Consider the following 25,743-nt stretch of genomic DNA (forward strand, 5'->3'; position numbering starts at 1 on the left):
TCCTTTGAAAGTTTTTAATGGAATTTAAAGTAAAACTTTTCTTACACATTTTCTTCTTACAGTGTAAAAAAAATGTAAAATTGCTCAAACTTACAAACTTGGAAAATTAGAGACATTTCAAGTATGCAATCATCAACCTCATTTTATGAAAACAATATATATTAAAAGTTTAAAATGCATGGATTTTGTTTTTAGCATCCTGTGTCCCTGGTGGTTACAGTGTCCCTATATCCCCTTCCTCTCTGCTGCTGCCCCGAGGAGGCCAAGTCCAGTCCCAAGTTCATCAGAATCATTCACTGGGGGAAAGAGAAAAACACACATCATAAGTGACAATGGTACCAGCCTGTAAAGAGGGGCTGAGCATGGATTTTCACCATGCCCCTGTAACAATTCAGACCTTTGCAGAGCAAAGGATGCAGAGCTTTGCAGAGCAATGTCTGTAGGTATGACTGTGGCTTTGGGAAGTTTGCTACTAGTTCATGAAATCACAGACAGGTGACAGGAAGGAGCTGTTCTGCCAGAAACAGTCCAAGAAACACCAACGTTTTGTGGAAAAGACAGCTTGGACACATGATAAAACAACAGCAAAGAAGAGCTGATGGCAGATTTTCAGCTTTACTCAAATAAAACTCAGTAAACACAACGTGTCCACGTCAGGAATCCAGTGCCCCTGCCACATCCTAGCTGCAGGGCACCTGTTTTTCAGAGTCACGTCACATTAGTCACTGTTTATACCACTAAAACCAAACAAAGTTCTCTGTAAAAGAAAGATGCCTGTAACAGGTATCTCTCTTCATACAACATCCATTATTCATCACACACATCAGTCCTGTGAGTAGACTACACTGATGATGCCAGTCACAACAAACACCCCAAACCTGACCAAGAAAAAACTAACCCCCCACGTATCTCACCTGGTTTGAGCTCGAGTCCATTTCAAGGCATGGCGAGGAGGAACGGCAACGGTTGGATGGTAAAAGGTGCAATCTGGTCTCGTACACTGGGTATTAAATCTGCAATGCTAGAAATGAAAGTGTTTCAGCAGAGGCTACTCACAGATGCTGTCTGAACTCACGAACAAGCTAACCTGGCATGTGTTACACTCACATTGGTATTACTGTATGACATGTCTGATAGGAAGCCAAATCAACAGCTACACAGCCTCATGCCATCAGGTCAACCCCATGACAGAGGGAAATCCTTTTTCAGCAGTATTACTTATGAATTAGGTGCTTCAAAACTGCCCCTGCACCAAGGGGTAGAGAAGTTCCTTTGCTTTCAAGGGTTTACACAGTTCAGTTTCAGTAGATCTGCGTGTGTAAGTCAGGAGTGTGACACAGCAGCATCTGACACACATAGGGAAAGCCTCTGTGTATCTGCTGCTAACACCTGGGCTCCCAGCACACTCCAGGATTCAGTGCTTGAAAAAGCACTAAACTTACTTAAAGGCACATGAATATGCAGGGACATACTTCCGTGGAATAGAAGTACCCGAGTTATAAACTCTTGTACAATATAAATTACATTGATATGCTTTGTGGTAACTGGGCAATCTTCAAAGGTCTTGTACACTGCAGCACATCTGAAGGAAGAGTCAGGAGTCTGAAACATACTCCTCCAATGCAGGCTACAAGATACTCTCCCCCTCTGCCCTAGCACCCTTGCTAGGCAGGGTTCTGACAAGTGCTAGGGCTGTCTGCCTGTCTGAAACTCCCAGAAGCAGCCGGTAGAAAGACTATGTTTTAAAATTTTCCAAATTCCTTCAGTCACTGCTTTTGCATACTCTGCTTCTGAGCTGAAGTTAAAATGTGAGAAGTAAAAGCACAAAGTGTGAAACACTAGTGACACTTCCTGACCCAAAGTAACATACTGCAAGTAACTCTCTAGGAAGGAAAGGAAGAGACAGGAGATAATTCTTACTTTTGGGTGGTAAAATGGACATTCCATTTTCTTACAAGCAGGAAAAAACTTGCACAGGGGGCTACTGGAGGATACAGACGGTGTGGGTAGTGGTGCTATAGTAGAAAAGGACAGGAAGTGAGCCTGGACCAGAATAAATCGCTTTTTTTAACAGTTTAACACAAACGTAAATACATCAATTCTTCTGCAAGGAATTATATTTTATAGGACACCAAAGTTCTGCCAGAAATACGGGAAGCATATGGCAACGGATCAGTGGATCTCATCCTGGGGCAGAACAAGACTATCACGTAATCCTGGTCTGGGCTTGGCACCATTCTGGGACAGAAGATTCCATAGCCATGGCAATGCTCCCAACAAATTAAGCAGAGATCTGGTGAGCAGAGAAATTCCAATGTTAAATTTAGCCAGCAGCAGGCCTGGAAGAGTTCAGGCTATAACTGCACTGCAAAGCACAGGCAGTGAACTTTCCAGGAACAGAGGACCTGCTGGAAATGCCACAAGAGATAAGCACATTTTACTCTGCCTTCTGGCAAAGTAACAAAAGTGCATCCTGCTGTGACTGAGCGCTAAACCGCTTCCAAAAGATCGCAACTCCAGTGGAGTGAAGCTGCTCCACCTTGGCACTGCTCATAGGCCCAGGCACACCAACCCGTAATCCAAACACAGCTACCGCCTTCATTGGGTAAACCTGTCCCCACAAGTCACCTCTTCATTACAGAAGTTAACTCCTACAGTGTTGTTAAAGAAAAACATGTTCATACCAACACAGCAAACTGTTTTCAACTTGCGTAACAAGCTCTTGCTACGTGTGTCCAGTTTAAGAAGCAAATCTGAGTACAACTGCAGTGCTGAGGAGTCCCTTCAGAAGGAACAAAACATCATTTTCTCACCACAGTTTCTGCTTCCAAAAGTACTGTTTTCCCTTCAGTGCTCTCATTTAAAGCTCAGAAAAACAAGACATGCTCACCTGGCTTAGGAGGTGTATGGGGGAGCCGCCGACTAGCATGAGTGTAAGGACAGTCTGGCTTAGTGCACTTTGCATCGTATTTACAGTTTGGATGGATGAACAAGCATTTATCAGCAAATTTGCAGTTAGGAAAAACTCTGCAGGAAAAGAATTGAGTCATAAGCCCACATTCAGAGCAAAATCCCCAGGCAGCTGCTGCACATGAAAGCCAAAATACCACAGAAAGCCAGAGCTACAAAAGGGCTGGCACACATGTGTTAGCTCCTCTCACAGCAGGGCACAGGGGTGCACAAACAGATATGTATTCATTGCCCCTGTTTACATGCAGTACATAACTAACTACCTCACACTGGTGGGGTTTGGTAGCAGGCTACTTGTTCAAAGCTAAGACACATTACTCTTAGTGTGCAGTGCAAAGCAGCAAAGGCATTGTGAATTCAGACCTCCACACAGAGCAGCACAGAGATCCCTAAGTAACATGGTTCACTAACTGAAGAGAAAGTTTACTTTGAATTTATTTACGTTGGATTTTGAAAGAAGATTCAAATGTCCAAGTAAACTAAGCTACCCAGTCTGGTAATATTTATCCCAAAACACAAGCTGTTTTTCTAGACTGTTGCTGCTTGTGGAAGAGAAGTCAAAGCCACAGTGCACACTCAAGAGTCAGCCTTTGCTTTTGAATAAAAAAATCACTGCATTACTATGTAATGGTACCCTAACATAGAATCATTGAAGAGTCTGGGTTGGAAGGGACCTTCAAAGGTTATCTAGTCCAACCCTCCTGCAATGACCAGGGACATCTTCAACTGGACCAGACTCCAGAACCACATCCAGCCTGGCCTTCGATATCCCCAGAGACGGTGCATCCACCACCGCTCTGGGCAACCTGTGCCAGTATTTTACCACGCTCAAAAATCTCTTCCTTGCCTAACAACATGTTCACAAGCATTCTGACAGCTAGCGGAAGAGTGCCTATTGTTTTAGAAAGACACCAATTCCCACACCTCTAAGCCACACAAACCCCCAGCCTGTATGCTAAACTAAGCTTCCTTCTGCGTGAGCACAGCTGGGACTCTGCTTATGAAAAACACCACTGTACTCAGACATGTGGTAGATGGGAGGAAAACAGAAGAAATTACAGTGTGATAATCTAGCTCCAGTCCTACCCTAACAGCCCTACACTGCCTTAGCATATTCACTAACACAGAAGGTAAATATGGTAGCACCAAAAGAAAAATAAAAGTAACGTGTCAAGTGGATGAGCTTTGCTCTACTACCTGCAAGGCAGTGTGGGGTGATGGAACACACATTCATCTCCATTTTTGCAAGCAGGCCAGTACTTGCAGCGCTCAAGCACCTTCTCCTGTTTTTGCAGCATGTTTAACTCTTCAATATCTACTTGAAAGAAGAAGAAGAATAAAAAAGCAAGCTGGGACCTTTATGCCTATATGCAGTTTGGTTTACACAATACAGCATCATTGAAATTCTCTCTCCTTTTAACCCAATTCTTGATAAGCCTCCACTAATCAAAGAGTCACAACAGTAAAAATTTATGTACAACCAAATAACCCAAAGAAAATCTCCAACAGTGTAAAGTAAAGAAGCTGTAACAGTGGGCTGAAGGCTGTGTTCTGGTGGCAGAAGATCAAACTTGCACTGGTTACAAGCCAAATAAAATCATGTTCTTCAAAAATCCAAACTGAGGTGTGAAAGTCAAAAGATCAGATCTTGACCAGACAAGACAAAGATTCTTCAACTGAACCTTAGTTACAACTTAGTTCTGCTGAGGCATGTGTTAATAACAGCTGTGCTTCCTCTCTCCAAGGTATTTTTTGGATCTAGAAAATTATTTCAAGACAGAAGGTGAAAAGTCATTTTCTGCATTAATCAGATGTGATTTATTAGTTTAGGGGCACATACTGAAAAAGAAATACTTTCATGTAACTGGCTTCAATATCATGTTTACTTCAGTTGCCTGAACTCAGACTCTAATCCAAGAACTGGTTTAAGAATTCCCAAGCTGAAACATTCAATACCTTCACTACACTTAAGGGAACCTGGGACTTCAATTTTCTCCTATTTAACATTATCTGTAAACCTTCATTCTGCAAATTCAGGCCATTAAGCATATACCTGCACTGTCGTCTTATTTTTCCAAATCTGACTAAGCCTTTGGCTTTTCAAAGCTTCCCAGGACTGCTAGACTTATTCCTCTGATGTGACACATTTGCTCCAGCTTCATTCCATCCTAAGGTTCATTTATACCTTCTCCTTGCAACCCACTGAAGCCAAACGCTGCTGTCCTATTGGAAAACCATGCTGCTTGTACAAACTGCTTCCACTCCCATCTGATTCTGCGAGACTTCAGCCATAGCCGTGCTACTTCTGGCTGACACAGCTAATCAACTAAGAATCCCTAACAGAGACATAAATGTATTAGCAACGTCTTTCTGTAGCTAATAGCTTTAGTCAGGACTATCAAAAGAGTCTATACTAGTAAAAACACAGATTCGCAAGGGTAGTACTCTAATATATATTTCACTGTACTACTAAAAATGTGCCAATGGATATATAACATTCCTTTCTTCAGGACTGCCTGATATGTGTTGCACTTCTGCAGCCAGCAGGACTGAAAGGATGTAGACTTAAAATATCTTTTGCCTTTCCCCCATGGTTCCCTCGTAACATAAATAGACATTTACAGCTGGAGCCATGGAATTTAAGAGTTCCCTGGATAGCATCAGGTACTACTCTTTATTCAAGGTCAGAAAATGTGGATACGCTGCTACGACAGAAAATAAAGGTTTTTATTTTCATAAGAAAACTAAAAAATTTTAAAAAGATCCAAGCATGACCTGAAGGCAAGTATTTAACCCGTCGTCTATGACAAAGCAGAACCTTCTGTATTTTTCACTGCTGTGTCAGGATTCTAAACAATTCATATGCTTCAGCAATTTCCCACATTATTCAAAAGATACCCTGAATATAAAAACCTTCAAGTACAACCACATAGTGTTCAAGGTCTATTTTCAGAGCTTCTAGCAACCTGCCTCTGTCCAAGCTCCCTTTGATATCATGAATCGACAGAAACATTAGTAACACCTGATGTATTTTTTTAAAGTTCACAGCACAGCAAAACATTCATTGTAAAATCTCCTGTCTGCCAGCATGGGAACAAATGCTAATGGGTCAGCCAGAAGAGCAGGTTTCTGGCAATGAAGACAACCTACATTTTCAAAAGAAACAAACCAGAACAAATGTTACCAATACTGCAACGTGTGGCATGTTACTTACGTGCTGTATTGCTCTTAGTTTACCAAGATAAAGGCTTATGAAGATAAGGCTCCACTGAACCACCACATTTCATTTGCCTAACCAGTGCTCTAATTTGAAGAATAAACACCATTACTTTGATTTCTGCAGAATGATATATCCAAGAGTTCTATCCACAATCACACCACCATACTGAGGTTAGATCCTGCTGGTAAGCGTAATTACCATCACAGCTCTTCAGCTGCCTGGTTACAATTTGAATCTGCTGTGCTCGAAGGCCTTTGCCGGCACACATACTTTTGTTAACTGGCTTTAATCCTTCAGTTATACACATATCTTCCTCCTCCTGATCAGAAAGGTATCCTGGTGGACTTGGCACGCCATCCAGTGTCACGATGAACTTTGGACTAGCAGGTTTCTCTGGCTGTGCAAGCTGGTCTCTGTTAAACAAAGGAATGTAGTAAAAATAAGATTTTCTTACTCAAGAGATCTGAGTAAAAGGGAACTGCACTAGTAACTATAAGCAGTACAAGCTAATCTATCGAGGGTGACACAGTAACAAACCTTTCAATACTACTAATAATGTACTCCAACTAATAGTTTGCTTTCCATTCTCCCTGATGCACTAATAAGAAATACAGCTTTTAATGGTATTCAGCAGAGAATTCAACAGGTACATTTCTGTTTCTTACATTCTTCTCAGCAGATAGATCCAAAAGCTCAGTTACAGACATGGTTAAATTAAGAAAAGATTAATCTTTTCAGGAATTTAGAGGTTTGAGACAAAAAAAGTGAGGGTAAATACCATTCTTGGAATCATGAACCTTTAACACACAAGGAGGTGTCTCCTCAAAAGTACTCAACAGTGCATTATGAAACCGTGGATGTGAAAGTTCTCAGGAGTAGAAAGAGAGAATTGAAACACTGACACTATGAACTTGGATGCTGAGGCTGACTGAAAGATTAGTCTAGCCTAGTATCTTGTGTCTGACAGCACATGTGGATAAGAGAGCATAAAACCACAATGAAATGGTTTCTACAATATTCCACTGATGCACCCATTTGACCTGAAGGATTTCGTGAATGAAATGTGATTCTGAGTATTTGGAAACGCACTATGAAGTTCCCATCTTTGACAAACAGTGATAGTATAAAATTTGCTTTCCTATGAAATTAGTCTAAAAGCAACTACAGCATAAAATGCCTTCAGGATAGAAAAAAAGCAACACATTAAAAACATCACTAGCCAGACCTTTCCAGTTCAAGCAGTCAGAAACTGACCTATGCATATGCAAAAATTTACTACCCTCCTGTAGCACAGACAGTTTTCAACTGTAACACTGTGAGATTATCCTTGGGTCTGTTTGGTGTTTGTTGAGATTATGTTGCATTTGTTTGTTGTTTTTTAACTACCACAGGCTTTTTAAAGCCACTCATGGAAAGCAAGCATTAACAGTTTCTCAAACACAGCGATGAAGTCCACCACATTGTTCTGAGTAGTTTTTAACTCTTAACAGGGAAAATATGTAGGACTAGTTGGTAGCAGGAGCTATCAAGGCCTCTAAGAAGTTAGGAAAATGACAGTGCATTGGCCACTGTTCCTCTGGAGAAATGAGAAAACATCCACAGCACATCATTTGAAACTGACATGAACTTTAAACTTCTGGCAGAACTCACCAGTAAGGAGCCTTAAATCACTTTGTCCCACATGCCACTGAACTGTTTGCTGGTACTGAGCTATCTGCACATAGAATGTGCTGGTTTCCATCCAGCACTGAGAGCACAGGCTTCACCATACTCTACACTGCATTAAAAAACACTTCTTAAGAAACGCAGTCTCAGAGTGAAACAGGTATAAAACTAAAGCAAATTTATTTAAGCAAAAGTCTTACTTCACTAAGATCTAAGATTTCAGAAATCAGAACAGCTGTGACAATAAAGAGCAGTACTCTGCAGCTCCTTCTTCTTTCTTGCAAATCTTAAGACATGCTCAAGGTACAGCTGACCCTTGGAATTATTTTCCATTTAGAAGGATTTCTGGGAGGTTTTTTGCCCCTGCTTTTTTTCCTCTGCTATTCAATGTCAGACCCTTTTTCCATGATTTCACAGATCCTGACTGGACTGACAAAACACATGTATGGCTGAATGATTCCATCTAAACCACAAAGAAGCATTCTGACTGATAACAGTCTTAAAAGAAACAACTTTTTACCTTGTCTGTATTAGACGTCCCGAGAGTACTCGCATAGCCTCTGTGGCCTTCCTTCCCAACTGCTGATTCTGTGCCAATATTTCCTCAGATAACTTGGGCTTTTTCAGGATAAATGACCGAGTATCTGCATGAACCATAGATTCTATATCGTAGTAATCTGAATTGGAAGAAAAAAATACATAGAAAAATAAGGTTGCAGTTGTACTCTTAACTTATGGCATATTTTTAATATCAATTTAGATGGCCAATAAGCTAATTTTATTTTAATTTCTTACTAGTAGCTTCCAGAAAACGTTCTTTACTTCCTTGCTAATTATACAGATCAATTAGCTCAATAGGAGCCATAACCCATACTAGACCAGACCAGGAAACTTTCTTACAGGAATGGCTGTGCTGAAAGAGTATTGAAGCTTCTCTCTCAGGCTTTGAACATCTGCTACTTTTATTCCTTCAAGATGTGGAAACTAGAAGATACTAAACCCAGTATAATTAATTAAAAAGGAAGTTATATTTTAGCATTCACTGATCACAACTGTTCAGTTTGCAAATAAACTATCACAAGACTTAACCTTGAGCCACTTGCAAAGTATCTTCAATCGCTGGATCAATCTGGAGCCGAGACGAGAACTCCTTTTGTTCAGCTCCTAAAAAAATACCAACCCAGTAATCAGAAACATATTTACTGCACGTCAAACTGCAACAACAAATTAAATAACCAAAGCATGCTCTTCTCATTCCTTTTATATTAAAAAAAAAAAACACAAAAAAAAAACACAAAAAAATCATGAAAACAAACCCCATGAAAACCTCCACATTTCTAACATTGTCACAAACCCCTTTCTCATTGTTTCAGAAACAGAACAGTAATACATCTGCTCCAGCTAGCATGGAAAAATCTGAATACTGAAAGAGTCCAGGCATTCCCACAATGATTGCTTGGTACAAACTAGGTCTGTGGGTATGACAACTTACAAAGGCCAAGTTCTTTCTTCCCTTTTGTAAAGGTGCTGACTATTCAGAGAACACATATGCAGAAAAGCAGCTAATTCCAAAGGACTACTTTATGGTCACCTTAAAAGAGGTGAAACAAACCAGAGTAGCTGTCCTGGGTTCAGCAGTAGCAGTCATTTTTCTCCTTCTTAGTAGCTGGTGCAGTGCTGTGGTTTTGACTTTCAGTCTGGGAACAGCGCTGATAACGCCGATGTTCTTAGTTGTTGCTCAGTAATGTTTAGTCTGACCAATGACTTTCTGAGTGTCATGCTCTGCCAGGGAGGAGGGAAAGCCAGGAGGAAGCAGAGACAGGACACCTGACCCAAACTGACCAAAGAGGTATTCCATACCACAGCACATCATGTCCACTATATAAACTGGGGGCAGTTATCCGGAAGGGGTAGATCACTGCTCAGGTCAGGCTGGGTATCGGTTGGTAGGCAGCGAGCAGGTGTATTCTCTTCCTTTGTTATTTCCCTTATCATTATTATTCTTGGTGGTAACAGCAGTGATTTGTGTTATACCTTAGTTACTAAGCTGTTCTTATCTCAACCCATGGGAGTTACATTCTTTTGATTCCCCTCCCCATCCCTCCAGGAGCAGGGAGAGGAAGAATTGAGGTGGAGGAGTGAGCGAGTGGCTGCATCGTTCTGAGTTAACCAGCTGGGCTTAAACCACAACAGTAGCGCTGTTCTACATTTGACTTATGATTTGAAAAAAATTACTTTGCTTTCCATAGGTTTCCTAAACAAGCTCTCATTTCCACTTCAATGGCAAAAAAAGAAAAAACGTTTAGCATAAATATTTTCCGTACATTAATTCAAAGACTGATAAAGCTTCTTACACTTTACAGATACAATTTAAACTATTTTATGTTGGCAGAAAGATTCCAAATACATCTATATGAGAAACAGGAAAACAGAGATTTTTTTTTAATAACAAATGTTTCCCATTCCTTAACAATGACCACGAGCTGATGTAACAAAGATCTTACTCAACGGAAATTTTTTTGTGACAAAATTGCTCCTAAAAGATATTGAGGGAAAAAATGAAAAGGATGTGGAAAAGCTATCATACTGTAAGTGGATACATTTGCTTATACAAAATTATCTTTCAGTGATATTCCAGAATGCTATATCACTCTTTGCTTATATATAACTTCAGAGTGTTTTCAGGGCATTTCCACATGCAACTTTTGATGCTGCCTTAAAAATGACAACCATTTCTGTTCTTGGCTCCGCCTGTTGCAAAATGACATTCCCTGGTATAAATGCTTAAAGAATATTATCAGATGACCTTGAATTCCTTCAGCTATCCGCTCCTTTGGCTCTTCTGCTTGAAGCTGGGAACTCAGAGCAGGCAGTCTGCTTTGCACATGGATTAATTCTAACTGAGATTCTTCTGGGCTAATTCGAGTTCTTGGTGCAACTGGAACAGTCTGCTTCTGTGGGACTTTATTTAAAGAAACAATGGTAAAACATTTACACACAACCCAATCACACAACAGTACTATTTTTACATATTGTGGTAAAATAATAAATTCCTACACACTCAAAATCCCAAGCATACGTCCCCACAAGAAGCATTTTTAGCTATCTGTAAAACTCTTAAAGTGAAAGCATGTGCATGTACATACAGCACTCTATGAGTGGCACCAGAGAACATGTACTTTTAAGATGAAGAAGAGAGGTAGGAGCACTGATACTCTTAAGTTCTGATGCCAGTTTTCCAGCAAGTATTTATAGTGGAAAAAGCAGCAACACAGGGAATAGCACTTTGAGGTGATGCAGGAAACTCTTCCCTCTGTACATAACAATATGGTAGAAAAAAGAACATAGCCAGAAAATTTTAAAATTAATTAAAACTACTGATTTTTAATAGCGGTGATCTTGTAGTTTGACTTATCAACATGAGAATATTTCAGTAGAGAGACCAAAAATCACCACTTTGTGTTTTAATACAGAGGTGATTTGTGGACTTTATCTGAAGTATGAAGGCTCTTCTACTTCAAAGGTGATTTTCCATCTATTTTTTTAAGTATTTTGAATAAAATATGGAAATAAGCTAATTTGAAATCCATGGGTAAAATAAAAGATATTTTTCTCTTCTCAGAAGGAAGGAAGACAATGCAGAAAAGGAAGAAAAATCATCCACATAGCTCAAACAAGCCACTTAATTCTGAACACTGTCCCCTTGGCAACTATAAACTTCAGAATATCTCTGGCACTTCCATTTTGTATCTGTACACTTTACAGACTTACTATTTCAATTAACATATTTTAAGTAACTCTTTCCTCCCTTGTTTATGCTTTCAAAATTCATCACTGAAAATAAGTATAATGTGCATAGGACACAGAAAATCCCTTCTGTGTATCACTGACATGTGCTATTTAACATTCTGCTTTATCTCCAAGTGCTATCTTCAGGTTGGATTTATAAACCAGGATTTGGAAATACTATATTTTAGCACTACAAAAAATAATGCTAATTACCAGTGGAATAATTAGTTGTTTTTGTAACCGATTCCTGTGCTTCAGAGATTGCTTTCAGTATTAAATTCTTATTGGCCTGTTTTGAAGGTGGCAATGAAGGTCTAAAGGAGATAAAAAAACTAATTAATTGCACATGAATTGCAACAGCAACTGTAACCATGTTAAACAGATATTGCAACAAGTTAACACAGTCATGCATAATTACACTGATAGAAATCATCATCTAAAATCACTTAATCTGTATTCGTGTTCACCTTGTTAATCTATTCTCTGAGTGAATGAAGATCCACAAAACACTCAGAAACGGAAGTCCAGAGGCATGATTTCATGTCTAGCTTAAGCTGCTGTGAAACCATGCCCTGGAGGGTAAGATCCAGCTGAAAACTGACTCTGTCAAAAACATGACTTGTAGAAAAAGCTTTCCCTTTGTCTTTGAACATCAACAGTAAGAAATTTTAAATCAGATAATTGTGCTGTGGTACTGCAGATAAATTTGATGAAGTGTATTAGTTCAAATCTTGTACAAGCACTGTAGATCAGCAGAATCATCTCTTCTCTAGTTTGAATGTTCTTAATCTTATCGTTGAAAATCAGATACAAACAACTGATGTACTCTGACTGACATCTGACATTCAGACAGAATTAGGGAGCAGAAAAATAGGAAATATCTCTCAAGCCTTTTGAAAAGTGAAGAACACCTTAAAGAACAAGTGGTAACTGGTTTGAAAACTATTCCTAAAATAAAAAAAAAAGCAATTAAAACTCCTGCAAAATTATTTTTCCACATTAAGTACCTGGTTTGAAACACGCCAACATTAATGTTCTTTTGCCAGTAAATCTTACCCAAACAGTGTAAAATTTCACATTCCATTGCAGCTTATGCACAATAATAAAAACAGGTTAAAAAAAATCAGAGGAAAAAGTGTGGTATGAACAGACATCTCACCCATGGAGTTGTGAGATAGTACAAAAAATATAAAAACGGCTTATTGAATTCTATCAATCTTCAAAACTGCAACCGGTTTTCCACTTTTGATGTTTTTGTTCATTAAATTCACTCTTGAAACCACACAGAATCACAGAGATATTACGTACTTTCTTTCTGGCTTTGCAGGTACAGACACGCTGCTGGAGATGCTTCCTGTTCGTAATCCATAGTCTTCCTCTTCCTCCTCATCTTCCCCGTCATTACAGAACTTTTTCACTTTGACTACTGAGCTCACAACAGGCAACCGTCTCTTCCTGGAGCTTTCTTCCTACAACAGAGCAACCAAAACATCTGACTTAGCTTAAAACATGCATTAATAAGCCAGCAAAGAAAGTATTGCAATTCTACCTATAGCCAGAAGATGGAGAATTTTCATACAAATTGCATGGGTCTAGGACTACCATGCTGTCCGCAGAAACAAGTGATAGCACTAGAGAATATGAAAATCATATTTTCACTGAAACACCTCACTAAAAATGTAAATAACACTTAGAAAAAGAGAAGAAAAAAAGACTAAAGTAGAACTTATCCAGGCAGAATACAGCAAAGGCACACAGTTCTAAGAAACACTCCTGAAACAGCCCTCTTCTGGACATTATTCATGAAATAGGAACACAAGAAAATTATCACAAGACCTTTTCCTAACAAAGATGTAACTATCATTCATCAGTGACTTATGTACAGCCTTAAATACATTACTGTATTGTCACTATATCCTCATTCTCACTTCCCCATCTTAAAAAAACAGACATCAGCACGTATCTTTGTGAAGCAATCTAAGTTTCCAAATATCCATTGTCCTTTATACAGAATTAATTAAGTAGTAGCAAAGACAGAACTACACAGGCAGTGACAAACACAGATGCACTTGGAATACAAGGTATGCAAAATTCCTGCTTTGTTACATTAGCAGCCATAACAACATTAATTCCTCTCACAAAGGGCTCTTAACTGACTCATACAGATAGTCTTAAAAATATCAGTTAGACCTATCACTCTGACTACCTTAGTCAGGCCTGCAAAGACTGTACGGCAGCAATAACCTTTTAGTTTGTCCTTATACAAGACTCATTCCAAAGATTTCTTAAATACCATTGTTCTAAATAGTGTAATAATAACCTTAGTAAGCAAAATATCTGGGCTTTAGAGACTAAAGTATACCTAGCATAGGTATGAATAAACTGCATCCAAAAAATACTGATTTACAGAACTATGTAAAGCCAGATATTTTACTAGTACCTATGGAAGATCATGTTCCAACGATCTAGAGATCAAAATTATTATTTCTGATTCATCGTGTGTACCATAGCAATGTGCTAATCCATTAAGTCAACGCAAGATGGCATGAAGATCTACAAGCTAATTAACTCTGAGATGCAGCAACTTGTCTGGTGATGCTGCTACACTATGCAGTATTTTTTTACCAGTGGAGCCAAAGAATGAAATCCCAAACCTCCTGGTATCAGTGACAGAATTCCTTCAGTTTATCTGAGGTCAGGATTTTACTGGAAGTGTACATAGTAATTTAGGTTCCTAGCAAATGTAAACTACTCCAATAGTTTAGATTGTATTAACCTCACTGCCTACTTTATCAGCACTAAGTTTGGAGGTGGGTTTGTAACTTTCTGCTAAGTTGCCAAATGTTTCTGGATTGCACAGCTGGCCTGTTTCCAAAGACCTGCAGCTTTGTGTGTCTAACTGCTGGCTCCCCTGTAAATTGCCCTGTTGTGACAATCTGTGCACATGTGTACTGCCATCTGCACTCCTACCAGCTGGTGGTCAGTACATTTCAGTGGAAGGATGAGAAGAACTATAAATTACAGTTACAATGGGTTTCTTCCGTGACAAAGGATTCTCCTGCACGAAGTTTAGGTCTTCATCAATTAGATCATCTGGCTCAGGTTTAATGTCAATCACAGCTTCAGAAGGTGATAATTCCCTCAAAGGCTTGACTGTAGACGTTAAGCGTGATGCTGAACCATCTTCACAAGACTGCCTGATAAAATAAGAATTGCCAACTGTTAACCCATCTGGAAATATGGTTCTGGAAAATTAGAACTGTCTTTTAAACAAAGCCAGGAGGGAAGAATTATTAAGGTATTATTGTTTCTACAAATTCAACATACTGATCACTATTTTTAGCTTGGTTAATTAATCAAAGCCCATCTGTTGCTAAAGAAACGGAACTGAATTCCCGATTAAATGTTTTTCATGCTACAAACCATAAACTGCTTTCCTCTTCAAAACTACTCTGAATTTCCTAAGTAGATGCGCTCTTCAGAATGGCTACAACAGTCTCACAACTACTAATGTCTCAATGTGTGTTAGTAAGTAACCAGAAGTTTTACCGTGAAGCAGTGTTCCTTTGCTCCTGCGAGCTAGTGGAAACTCTTGAATCATTTCTTTCAGTCCGAGTGCTGGAAACCGCAAGAGGTGGCAAGGTATCCTCACGCCTTCTCTCATCACTCACACATGAACTGCTTTTGCTGGAAGGAAGGTTGCTCTCAAAGATATTAGATTCTGAGGACTTCACACTAGTTGGTTCTGTGGAGACAGGTACCTTACATTTTAACACCAAAGCACAGCAATACAGGTTTTGCAGTAAAAGTAGCTAAGAAACTGAAAACAAGACATTGCACAGAAGCTGAAAACATCAGCAAGAAACATCCAGAAATAGATTCTGGACTCAGAAATAAATTCTTTATCTCAAAATATAAAGCAATTTTCTGATGAGTCAGGACACAAGACCATATAAACTGAAAATTAACAGAACAGTCAGCTAAGATCTTTTTGGAAACTCATTAGACAAGCAACACTGCACAGAAAAGATAAACCTACTTTCCCCCAAAATTAGTTTTCTTACTTACCAGTAGTAACTGATCGCAGCTTATCCAAAACACCATGGAGCCTGAAACAGACGAGGGACAGGAAAGGAAGCAAAAAGAAAGATGAGAAATAAAAGAACTTTCATTTACATTCAGAATAACTGTCTTTCAGAAACCAAGTGTCCTTCTCCCCCTACAACAAGCATCTCATTTACCGAAGCCTTCACTTTCCATCAACTGACATATGTTTAACCTCAAAACTGAGGCTGTAAGTATCTTGTCTTCAGCGAGTCTTCATAAATGCAGGTACGGTATTCATCACTGTACTTTCCACTTTCACTACACTGATGCCAAGTGTCCTCAAAAGGAGTGATTCAAAAAACCTACAGTAGAAACCTAAAGTACAGCTGAAAATTTTACTTTGTATATGAAACTCTAATTACACACCAGACTTAAACATAATTTTAAACACAAACCTTAACAATATATAATTCACAGCTCTGAACATACTCAGGGCTCTCCAGGTATGCTTTGTATACACCAACAACATTCTTTGAGACAAGTTTGTGAGCAAAAACATTTCAGCAAGGTTACAAATTTACCATTTGCCTGTGAAACAGGCAACAACCTGAAGCAATACTTAAAATCTATGGCTATGACATAATAAGGCTGTTTAAAAATAAGGGCACATTACAGGCAGAAGAAAGAGGGGGGGGAGAAAGGAAAAAAAAAAAATCCCAACACTTCAGTGCATATGCTACCTGGAATTCAAATCTTTCTTTGGGCACATATCTGTAATTTAGAATGAGTATTAGAAAGCAGTTAAGGAACAAAAGCATACTGACAACTGGAAAAATAAGACTGCACATGAGCGTAAGGAAGGCTTATACTAGCCTCCTTGTGAGTTTTTACTAGGACACTCTTAAAGGTTTCATCAACTGAGCTCTGCTGATGTGTACCAGTTTTCACACTGACCTCTGGATAACTGTGACCTGACACTTGGTTCAGACTAAGAAGGGCTGGCCAACCAGCAGGATTGCAAGGCCTGCCACAGAATTGCTGTGGAACTTTTGCCAGATGACCCACAAATAAATTAGCAGCTATAGAGACAAACCAAGTACCATGTTGAGTATTGTATTTAGCCAGAAATCCAATGTTGAAAACTGTACAAATTCTGGGTTGCCTTTAGAAGAAAGAAAAGCATATAAAGCTCCCAACTACAATGCTACATAACTTTTTTCCACCAGTCCTCTTACTGATTATTGCATAAGTTTCATCTTGTCTTCTTTTCCAGAATTCTTTTAACCAATACCTACCTCATCGCTTGATAAAGCACCATCACTGAATTTGTGGTTAGAAGCAAATGTGGATACTGAATTAAAAGATTCATTACATTTGGAATTTAAGCAGGTGTCAAAACCAGCAGGAGGTATAATATCTACATATACTTGATATCAACATATTAATATGTTAAAACATTAATCTTGACTTCTCTTCCCTGCTGGAATTTGCCTTCTCTACATCTTTATTATTTTTTCAATGGAGTTTTAGTTTCATTTATAAAGCCATAAAAGCGTTTTCTGCTACATATTATTATATGCATATTAACATACATATAATTACGTTATTTCTTACTGTATATAGAATAGAATCACAGAATCACAGAATAGTTAGGGTTGGAAAGGACCTTAAGATCATCAAGTTCCAACCCCACTGCTATGTGCAGGGACACCCCACACTAAACCATATCAGCCAAGGCTCTGTCCCACCAGGCCTTGAACACCACCAGGGATGGAGAATTCACAACTTCCTTTGGCAACCCATTCCAGTGCCTCACCACCCTCACAGTGAATTTCCTCCTTATATCCAATCTAAACTTCCCCTGTTTAGGTTTTAACCCACATTACCCCTTGTCCTATCACTACAGTCCCTAATGAAGAGCTCCTCCCCAGCACCCTTACAGGCCCCTTTCAGATACTGGAAGGCTGCTATGAGGTCTCCACGCAGCCTGCTCTTCTCCAGGATGAACAGCCCCAACTTTCTCAGCCTGTCTTCATACAGGAGGTGCTCCAGTCCCCTGATCATCCTCGTGGCCCTTTTCTGGACTTGTTCTAACAGTTCCATGTCCTTTTTATGTTGAGGACACCAGAACTGCACACAATACTCCAGGTGAGGTCTCACAAGAGCAGAGTAGAGGGGCAGGATCACCTCCTTCGACCTGCTGGTCACGCTCCTTTTGATGCGGCCCAGGATACGGTTGGCTTTCTGGCCTGCGAGTGCACACTGAAGCCGGTTCATGTTCATTTTCTCATCAAGCAACACCCCCAAGTCCTTCTCCGCAGGGCTGCTCTGAATCTCTTCTCTGCCCAACCTGTAGCTGTGCCTGGGATTGCTCCGACCCAGGTGTAGGACCTTGCACTTGGCATGGTTAAACTTCATGAGGTTGGCATCAGCCCACCTCACAAGCGTGTCAAGGTCCCTCTGGATGGCATTCCTTCCCTCCAGCGTATCAACCGAACCACACAGCTTGGTGTCATCGGCAAACTTGCTGAGGGCGCACTCAATCCCACTGTCCATGTCAGCGACGAAGATGTTAAACAAGACCGGTCCCAACACCGATCCCTGAGGGACACCACTCGTTACTGGTCTCCAGCCGGACATTGAGCCATTGACCACAACTCTTTGTGTGTGGCCATCCAGCCAGTTCTTTATCCACCGAGTGGTCCACCTATCAAATTGATGTCTCTCCAATTTAGAGACAAGGATGTCGTGGGGGACAGTGTCGAACACTTTACACAAGTCCAGGTAGATGACATCAACTGCTCTACCCCTGTCCATCAGTTCTGTAGCCCCATCATAGAAGGCCACCAAATTGGTCAGGCAGGATTTCCCCTTAGTGAAGCCCTGCTGGCTGTCACCAACCACCTTATTGCTTTTCATGTGCCTTAGCATGCCTTCCAGGAGAATCTGCTCCAAGATTTTGCTAGGCACAGAGGTGAGACTGACTGGTCTGTAATTCCCCAGGTCATCCATTTTCCCCTTCTTGAAAATGAGGGTTATATTTCCCTTTTTCCAGTTGTTGGGAACTTCACCTGACTGCCATGATTTCTCAAATATGATGGCCAGCGGCTTAGCAACTTCATTTGCCAGCTCCTTCAGGACCTGCGGATGGATTTCATCAGGTCCCATGGACTTGTGCACATTCAGGTTCCTAAGATGGCCTCGAACTAGATTCTTTCCTACAGTGGGCGCAAGGTCTTCATTCTCACAGTCCCTGCGTCTGCCTTCCAAGACTTGGGTAATGTGGTCAGAGCATTTGCAGTGAAGACTGAGGCAAAGAAATCATTCAGAACCTCAGCCTTCTCCAAATCCTGTGTATCCAGTTCTCCTGATAGCTTCCAGAGAGGGTCCACATTGTCCCTAGTCTGTCTTTTATTTGCAAGGTACCTATAGAATTCCTTGCTGTTACCCTTAACATTAACAGTTTAATTCTAACTGGGCCTTAGCTTTCCTCAGCTGGCCCCTAATTTCCCGGACAACATCCCTGTACTCTTCCCAGGCCACCTGTCCTTGCTTCCACTTATTATAAGCCTCTTTTTTAATTTGAATTTTCCTCACCAGCTCCTTATCCATCCATGGAGCTCTCCTGGCCCTCCTGCTGCACTTCCTTCTGGTTGGGATGCAACGCTCCGGAGCTTGCAGTAGGTGATCTCTGAATATCATCCAACAGTCTTGGGCCCCCATGCCCTCTAGGGCTATATCCCATGGAACCTTACTAAGCAGGTTCCTGAAGAGGCCAAAGTCTGCTCTCTTGAAGTCCAGGGCAGTGAGCTTGCTGCACGCTCTTCTCACTGTCCTGAGGATCTCAAATTTGACCATCTCATGATCGCTGCATCCAAGGCTGCCCTGGAGCGTCACATTTCCAACGAGCCCTTCCCTGTTGGTGAGCACAAGGTCAAGCATGGCACCTCTCCTTGTCGGCTCCTCTGTTACTTGCAGGAGGCTGCTGTCTTCCACACAATCGAGGAACCTCCTGGATTGCTTGTGCTGGGCCATACCGTCCCTCCAGCAGATACCAGGGTGGTTGAAGTCCCCCATGAGGACAAGGGCATGTGGCAAGCATGAGGCTGTTCCTATCTGTCTGAAGAGCACTTCATCCACAGAGTCCTCTTGATCAGGCAGTCTGTAGCAGATCCCCACAATAATGTCCCCCATAGCTGTTCTCCCTTTAACCCTGACCCTCTGTTAACTGATCACCTGTCCCCAGACAGAGTTCCATACTCTCCAACCTATCATTAACATAAATAGCAACTCCAATATAAATATCATGATTTAGTCAAAACCCTAGTACCGGAGTTACCCTCATCAACTTATAAACCTTGCTAATTTGTCTGGTTCCCACAACTATTATGAAAAAAGACTACTGTGTGACTAATACAGTGAAATCCAAAGGTTTTGCCTAGGCAGGCCAAAAGAGGGAACAAAGAATATAAATGCCTGTGTACTTGCATGCATGCAGGTGCATGCATAATTGGGCTCCTTTCTTATATTTTTGGCAAACACCAGGAAAAAAACTGAAAACTTTGGAAGCAAACTGAAATTTTATTCACACAAGCAACACTGTCCCATGGAAATCCATCAGTTTTAACAGTTAATTCAGTGAACTGAAGAGCTGGAACTAATTTTCATTTTTTACCTGTGTTTACAGTTTAACGTACCCAACTTACAAAAAGTTTTGCTCTGCTATTTAATAGCATAAAAACTCCTAACCTTCTATTGACTAATCAACAGAAGAAATATTGGAAGTGAATGTAACCAGTCAGTATGAAATCTTCAAAGGAAGCAAACTGAAAAAGCAGAAAAAAATGTAGTACTTCTCTCATCTACTGAAACCAAAGTAACATTCCCTAAAACTGTATCAGGTTATCAACTAAGAAGTAAGATTAACTTGAATTAATACACAAATCTGAAAGCAAGAAAAAATCTGGAGGGAAATATCTGTTTTAATACCCTGAAACATGAAAAGTTTATACTGAAGCCAAATTCAGCATTAGAAAATGCATGAGAAATATAATGGCTGAGGCTATAATGCAGCATAGCATAAATTAATCCACGCTGTCAGGAGTTTGGAAAAGAGTTCATCTATTGCCAATTTGTCCTGCTCACAAAAATTCTGCTTTTGTTTTGTAGAGCTGAGTGGCGGCAATAAATAAACAGCCTGAGAGGTGGGAATACCTAAGCATTTGGTGTTAAGCCTTGTCAAAGACAGTATACAGAATTAGATCCACTGCTCATCTGTCTTGATATAGTAATTCCCATGCACAACAGCAATCTGAAGTACTATTAGCATAAAAGCAAAGAAGCTTGTCTTCAAAGAACTATTTTGCATGTAACAAAAGTGAGTAACAGCCTCATGCTCACAGTGGACTTTGTAGGAATAATTTTTTTTAAGCCAACATGTGGCCCTCCCTTACCTGAGCATTTCACACTTCATTAAAAAATTCCACTGGACTTCAGAGCAAACAAAGAATATAAGACCTGCAGTCTTTTGCCACTTCATGATCACTGCAATAGCCTAACTGCTGCCAGACTAAAATAATTTACTTATTAGACCTGTAAAAGGTTTTGATTAATGTAAATTACACGATGACAAGATATGTAACTTGTTAAATTCTCAGGTTTCACTTATAGAAAGCAGTCCTGATTATTGGTAAGAAGTGTGACAAATAGTTTACAAACATACCAAACAGTAAACCTGACAGTATTGTTTCCAAGGAAAAGGGAAAGGTCTTCCGTCATCTGCTCCTGACTCTTCTTATTGGCCACCATAACCATAATATAATCAGGGAGCTCTTCATCTAGTAGAAAGAGAAATATGTTGATCTAAAGTATAATAAATCATAAAAGAAAGACACAGCAAACATCATTACACATGTAACCAGGATTTTTTTTTTCCAGTTTTACTATAAAGACCCTGCAGGCAGAGGATTAGGTAAGCAAATTAACAAGACTTCCATCTCTTCTGAGGTTCAATGCAAGTTTCAGCTATGAGTGAGGAATAAAAGATCAACTAAACATGAACATAAGCTGAACAGAAGATCAAGGTATTTAAAAGGACAAGATAAAAGAAGGCCACTTTGCTTCCTGTATTGTTTTACATCCATCCTTAACAACCATCTACAACTTCCATTACTTCAATATTGCCATATATAGGGCCTTACCCTTGTCAAATTTCCTTCAGCTACAAAGACCAAACAGATAAATACTCCTTTCAGATTTGTGCATTAAACAAAACTGTAATTTCATACGCAGTAAGAAATCATAGAATCACAGAATCATAGAATAGTTAGGGTTGGAAAGGACCTCAAGATCATCAAGTTCCAACCCCCCTGCCACGGGCAGGGACACCTCACACTAAACCATATCACCCAAGGCCTAGTCCAACCTGGTCTTGAACACTGCCAGGGATGGAGCATTCACAACCTCCCTGGTCAACCTATTCCAGTGCCTCACCACCCTAACAGGAAAGAATTTCCTCCTTATATCCAATCTAAAATTCCCCTGTTTAAGTTTGAACACGTTTCCCCTTCTCCTATCACTACATTCCCTAATGAAGAGTCCCTCCCCAGCATCCCCATAGGCCCCCTTCAGATACTAGAAGGCTGCTATGAGGTCCACTCCCTTGCTGGACTGCTCACACAGAGTATATATACATACTTACTCATCAGAATGGATACAAAGGTGCTCAGAATCTGACATCAAACAGTACATTTAGGGTTTGGGGAGTTTGGTGTTCAGCTTTTTACTTTGGCCTAGCTCTGGTGTACTCTGAAAGTCTGAATGGCTCATTTGCTGCTTGAGGACACTAGGCATGCTTCTTGAGCACATATTTCAATTTAGCACATATTTTCAATTTAGCCACTTTGCTTCCTGTATCGTTTTACATCCATCCTTAACAACCATCTACAACTTCCATTACTTCAATATTGCCATATATAGGGCCTTACCCTTGTCAAATTTCCTTCAGCTACAAAGACCAAACAGATAAATACTCCTTTCAGATTTGTGCATTAAACAAAACTGTAATTTCATACGCAGTAAGAAATCATAGAATCACAGAATCATAGAATGGTTTAGGTTGGAAAGGACCTTAAGATCATCTAGTTCCAACCCCTTGCCATGGGCTGGGATGCCTCTCCCTAGACCATGTCACTCAAGGCTCTGTCCAGCCTGGCCTTGAACACTGCCAGGGATGGAGCATTTACCAGCTCTCTGGGCAACCTGTGCCAGGGCCTCACCACCCTCACAGTGAAGAACTTATTCCTTATATCCAACCTCAACTGCTCCTGTTTTAGTGTTAACAGTGGTAAGTGGAGATAGTTGGGAAATTCACTTCAAACTGTGAATTTGAACCAAGGCACTAATACAGCTGTACTCATTTTGTCAAGTGAGGTCTGTACACAATATTAAAAAGACTTAAAGAATGAAAAATCTTAAACAGAAACCAAAATACACATTTGCTTATCTTCTCTTTACCCTGTAAATAATTCATCTATACCCTAGATTATAGAAATAACATTCATACGCTGCACCTGCAAGCCACTCTCACTACTCAGGTATTCCAACATAAGAGTGTTGTTTTTTTTTTTTCAGAAATCCAGGAAAAAGCAGACAAAGAATCAAGAACTGGGGAATTGAAACCTGGAATCATAATAAAAAAAAAAAAAGAACAACAAAAAAATCCACAAAACAAAAAATGAGTCACTGCAAAAGACAACTTCTGAGGTGGTGAAAAAAGACAACCTTACAATGAAAAGATTCTAAGCATGGCTCCTTGGCACCTGGTGAGTTCAGAACATCAGCTCATAGGTAATTCCTTTCTATGAGTCAATGCATTTTGATTCCTTAAATATAATGCCCCCTTTAAACAGGAAGCAAGATGAATTCAAGATCAAACTACAAACTTTGAACTTTGTCCTGCAGCTCACAGGATCTGTGAACTATGTTCTCAATTCCTGTCCTTCACCTGAAACCAAAGAAGTATCACAGACAACAAGGCACTTGCAGGACTGAGGCGTTCTACTTCCAACAGAACACTGTTAAGTTACCAACTTTTACTGCTGTAAAAAAAATATCAGCTGCTCTTAAGTACAATATCCATTTAATCCTGGATTTAGGAAAAAAAAACCAACAAAACAAAACAGGTTTTGGGGGTTGGGGAGTTTGGTGTTCAGCTTCTTACTTTGGCCTAGCTCTGGCCTACTCTGAAGGTCTGAATGGCTCATTTGCTGCTTGAGGGCACTAGGCATGCTTCTTGAGCATACATTTCAATTTAGTTTGATCAAACATAGAATCATAGAATGGTCTGGGCTGGAAAGGACCTTAAGATCATCTAGCTCCGACCCCCCCTGCCATGGGCAGTGATGCCTCACACTAGACCATGCCACCCAAAGCTCTGTCCAACCTGGCCTTGAACACTTCCAGGGACAGAGCATTTACCACTTCCTTGGGCAACCTGTTTCAGTCTTCATATCTCTTTTCTCACAACCCAAAAGAAAATCTCACCCTGCCTCTAAGATTCAGCTACATATGGTACATCAACATTAGCTTAACGTATGTCTTGGTCTTCCCCTTAACAGTCAAGCTCTTGCATTTTGCAGATTTGTCCTACATAACATTTCTGACATGGCCTTTTCATCTCCCAAAACACTCAGCCTATCTCTGTCTTACAGTAATATTGTTTCTCCTAATATTGACAAATGTCTCACCCTGAATTCGAAAGACAGTTGAAAAGATGCCTAAGGAGGACTGACTCCATCTCAGAGTAGTCACAAGTAACTGCTGCTGTATCTGAAAGGATCTTGCTTTATATTATGTTTCTACTTGTGTTTCAAAGAAATTTCCTTAAATACTCAGAGACACAGCACTTCAGATAATTCATCTGATGTGTAAGGCTTCTGTATGCAGTAACACAAGCAATAACAAGTATATAAGCTGTTGCATTAACTAGCTGGTACTTTCCTATATAACAACAATGAACCTAACGAAGACTGCTAAACATGTGATAAAACTTACCCACATAAGCCCCCAGCTCCTGCAACTTTCCTTTTATAGCACCCTAAAAGATAATAAAATAGCATTTAAGAGATGGAGAAAAAAATATTGCTAACTTCAAAACAGCAGTTTTTCTTATTAACTGTTTGAACACGCTGGCTTCACATGTTACTTTTCCTGTTCTCCACTGCTTGTGATTATAGATGTTTTAACAGTGAGTGACTGACAGCAGAGTAGTGAGAACTGCCAGGAATCTCACACTCCCTACAATATTTCCTATATACCAGTTCCTGGTGCCACCAGAGAACCTCCAAGTCCCAGCTGTCCTTTTTTAAGCACAGACCAGGCGGGCTCCTAAGGTGCAAAGAAAACGAATCCCGTATGGTTCGATAAAATGTCATTCTCGGCTCAGCAAGAGAAAAACACCCGCCAGGATGTTCAAACTGCAATTGCTGAGGAGGAGCAGCTGACAAGACCTGTGCTAACAGGGGCTTATATACCAGAGTAGAGGGCTACAGCTGGTCCTTTTCCCGGTAAGCCGCCGCTTCCGGGCCGCTGCAGACCGAGAACGACAGCTCCGGGGAAGAGACTGCAGCTGCCCTTCGGGCTACGAGACCGGCTCCGCCTCCCAAAACAATTCTCCTGGACGTGCCGAAGGCCGCCCTTCGCCGGGAGCTGGCGGTAACCCCGGCCCAGCTGGGGATTCACCCCGCCGTTTCCTCCCGCCGGCGGACGGGGGCCCGGTGCTGCACACACCGCACCGCGCTCGCCGCCTCCGCGGCTCAGCCACCGGCCTGGCCTGCCGCACGCAAGCGGGGTCAGGCTCTTGCCGCGAGTGGAAAGTGAACGGCTTGGCTGCTTCTTTCTCACCCGGATCTTGCGGCTGATCTCGGTGCCGATCTCCATGGTCGCGCCGATCCGATCCTTCCCGTCCTGCCGTACCCCCTCCTAGCGCGGCCTCCAGGCTCCGCTCCCGCCGCAGGCCGCGACAGCTCCGGAGCGCCACGCCAGAGAGTACA

At 40.8% G+C, this 25,743-nt stretch overlaps 1 protein-coding gene across 6 annotated transcripts; it reads right to left on the reverse strand.

Annotated features, from left to right (window-relative positions):
- Window positions 1-25,743, reverse strand: ZC3H14 (zinc finger CCCH-type containing 14). 6 transcript variants are annotated; one of them, XM_062638888.1, is made up of 17 exons: window positions 25,595-25,743; window positions 24,746-24,788; window positions 21,414-21,528; window positions 15,713-15,753; window positions 15,194-15,389; window positions 14,673-14,841; window positions 12,953-13,113; window positions 11,858-11,958; window positions 10,662-10,817; window positions 8,945-9,019; window positions 8,376-8,532; window positions 6,389-6,603; window positions 4,168-4,288; window positions 2,891-3,027; window positions 1,921-2,015; window positions 915-1,021; window positions 1-296 (listed from the first exon to the last, which is right to left on the reverse strand). In XM_062638888.1, exons 1-17 carry the CDS (start codon window positions 25,628-25,630, stop codon window positions 290-292), a joined length of 1,932 nt encoding a protein of 643 aa, XP_062494872.1. In that variant the 5' UTR covers window positions 25,631-25,743; the 3' UTR covers window positions 1-289. The 6 variants fall into 6 exon arrangements, with proteins under 6 accessions (XP_062494872.1, XP_062494890.1, XP_062494883.1 ...); XM_062638906.1 differs by having other exon boundaries at window positions 4,168-4,285; window positions 6,461-6,603; window positions 14,667-14,841; XM_062638899.1 differs by having other exon boundaries at window positions 6,461-6,603; window positions 14,667-14,841.

Source organism: Pezoporus occidentalis, unplaced genomic scaffold, assembly GCF_034315485.1.
Source record: "Pezoporus occidentalis ecotype Australia unplaced genomic scaffold, CSIRO_AGI_Poc_V1 ctg115, whole genome shotgun sequence".
NCBI lineage: Eukaryota > Metazoa > Chordata > Aves > Psittaciformes > Psittacidae > Pezoporus > Pezoporus occidentalis.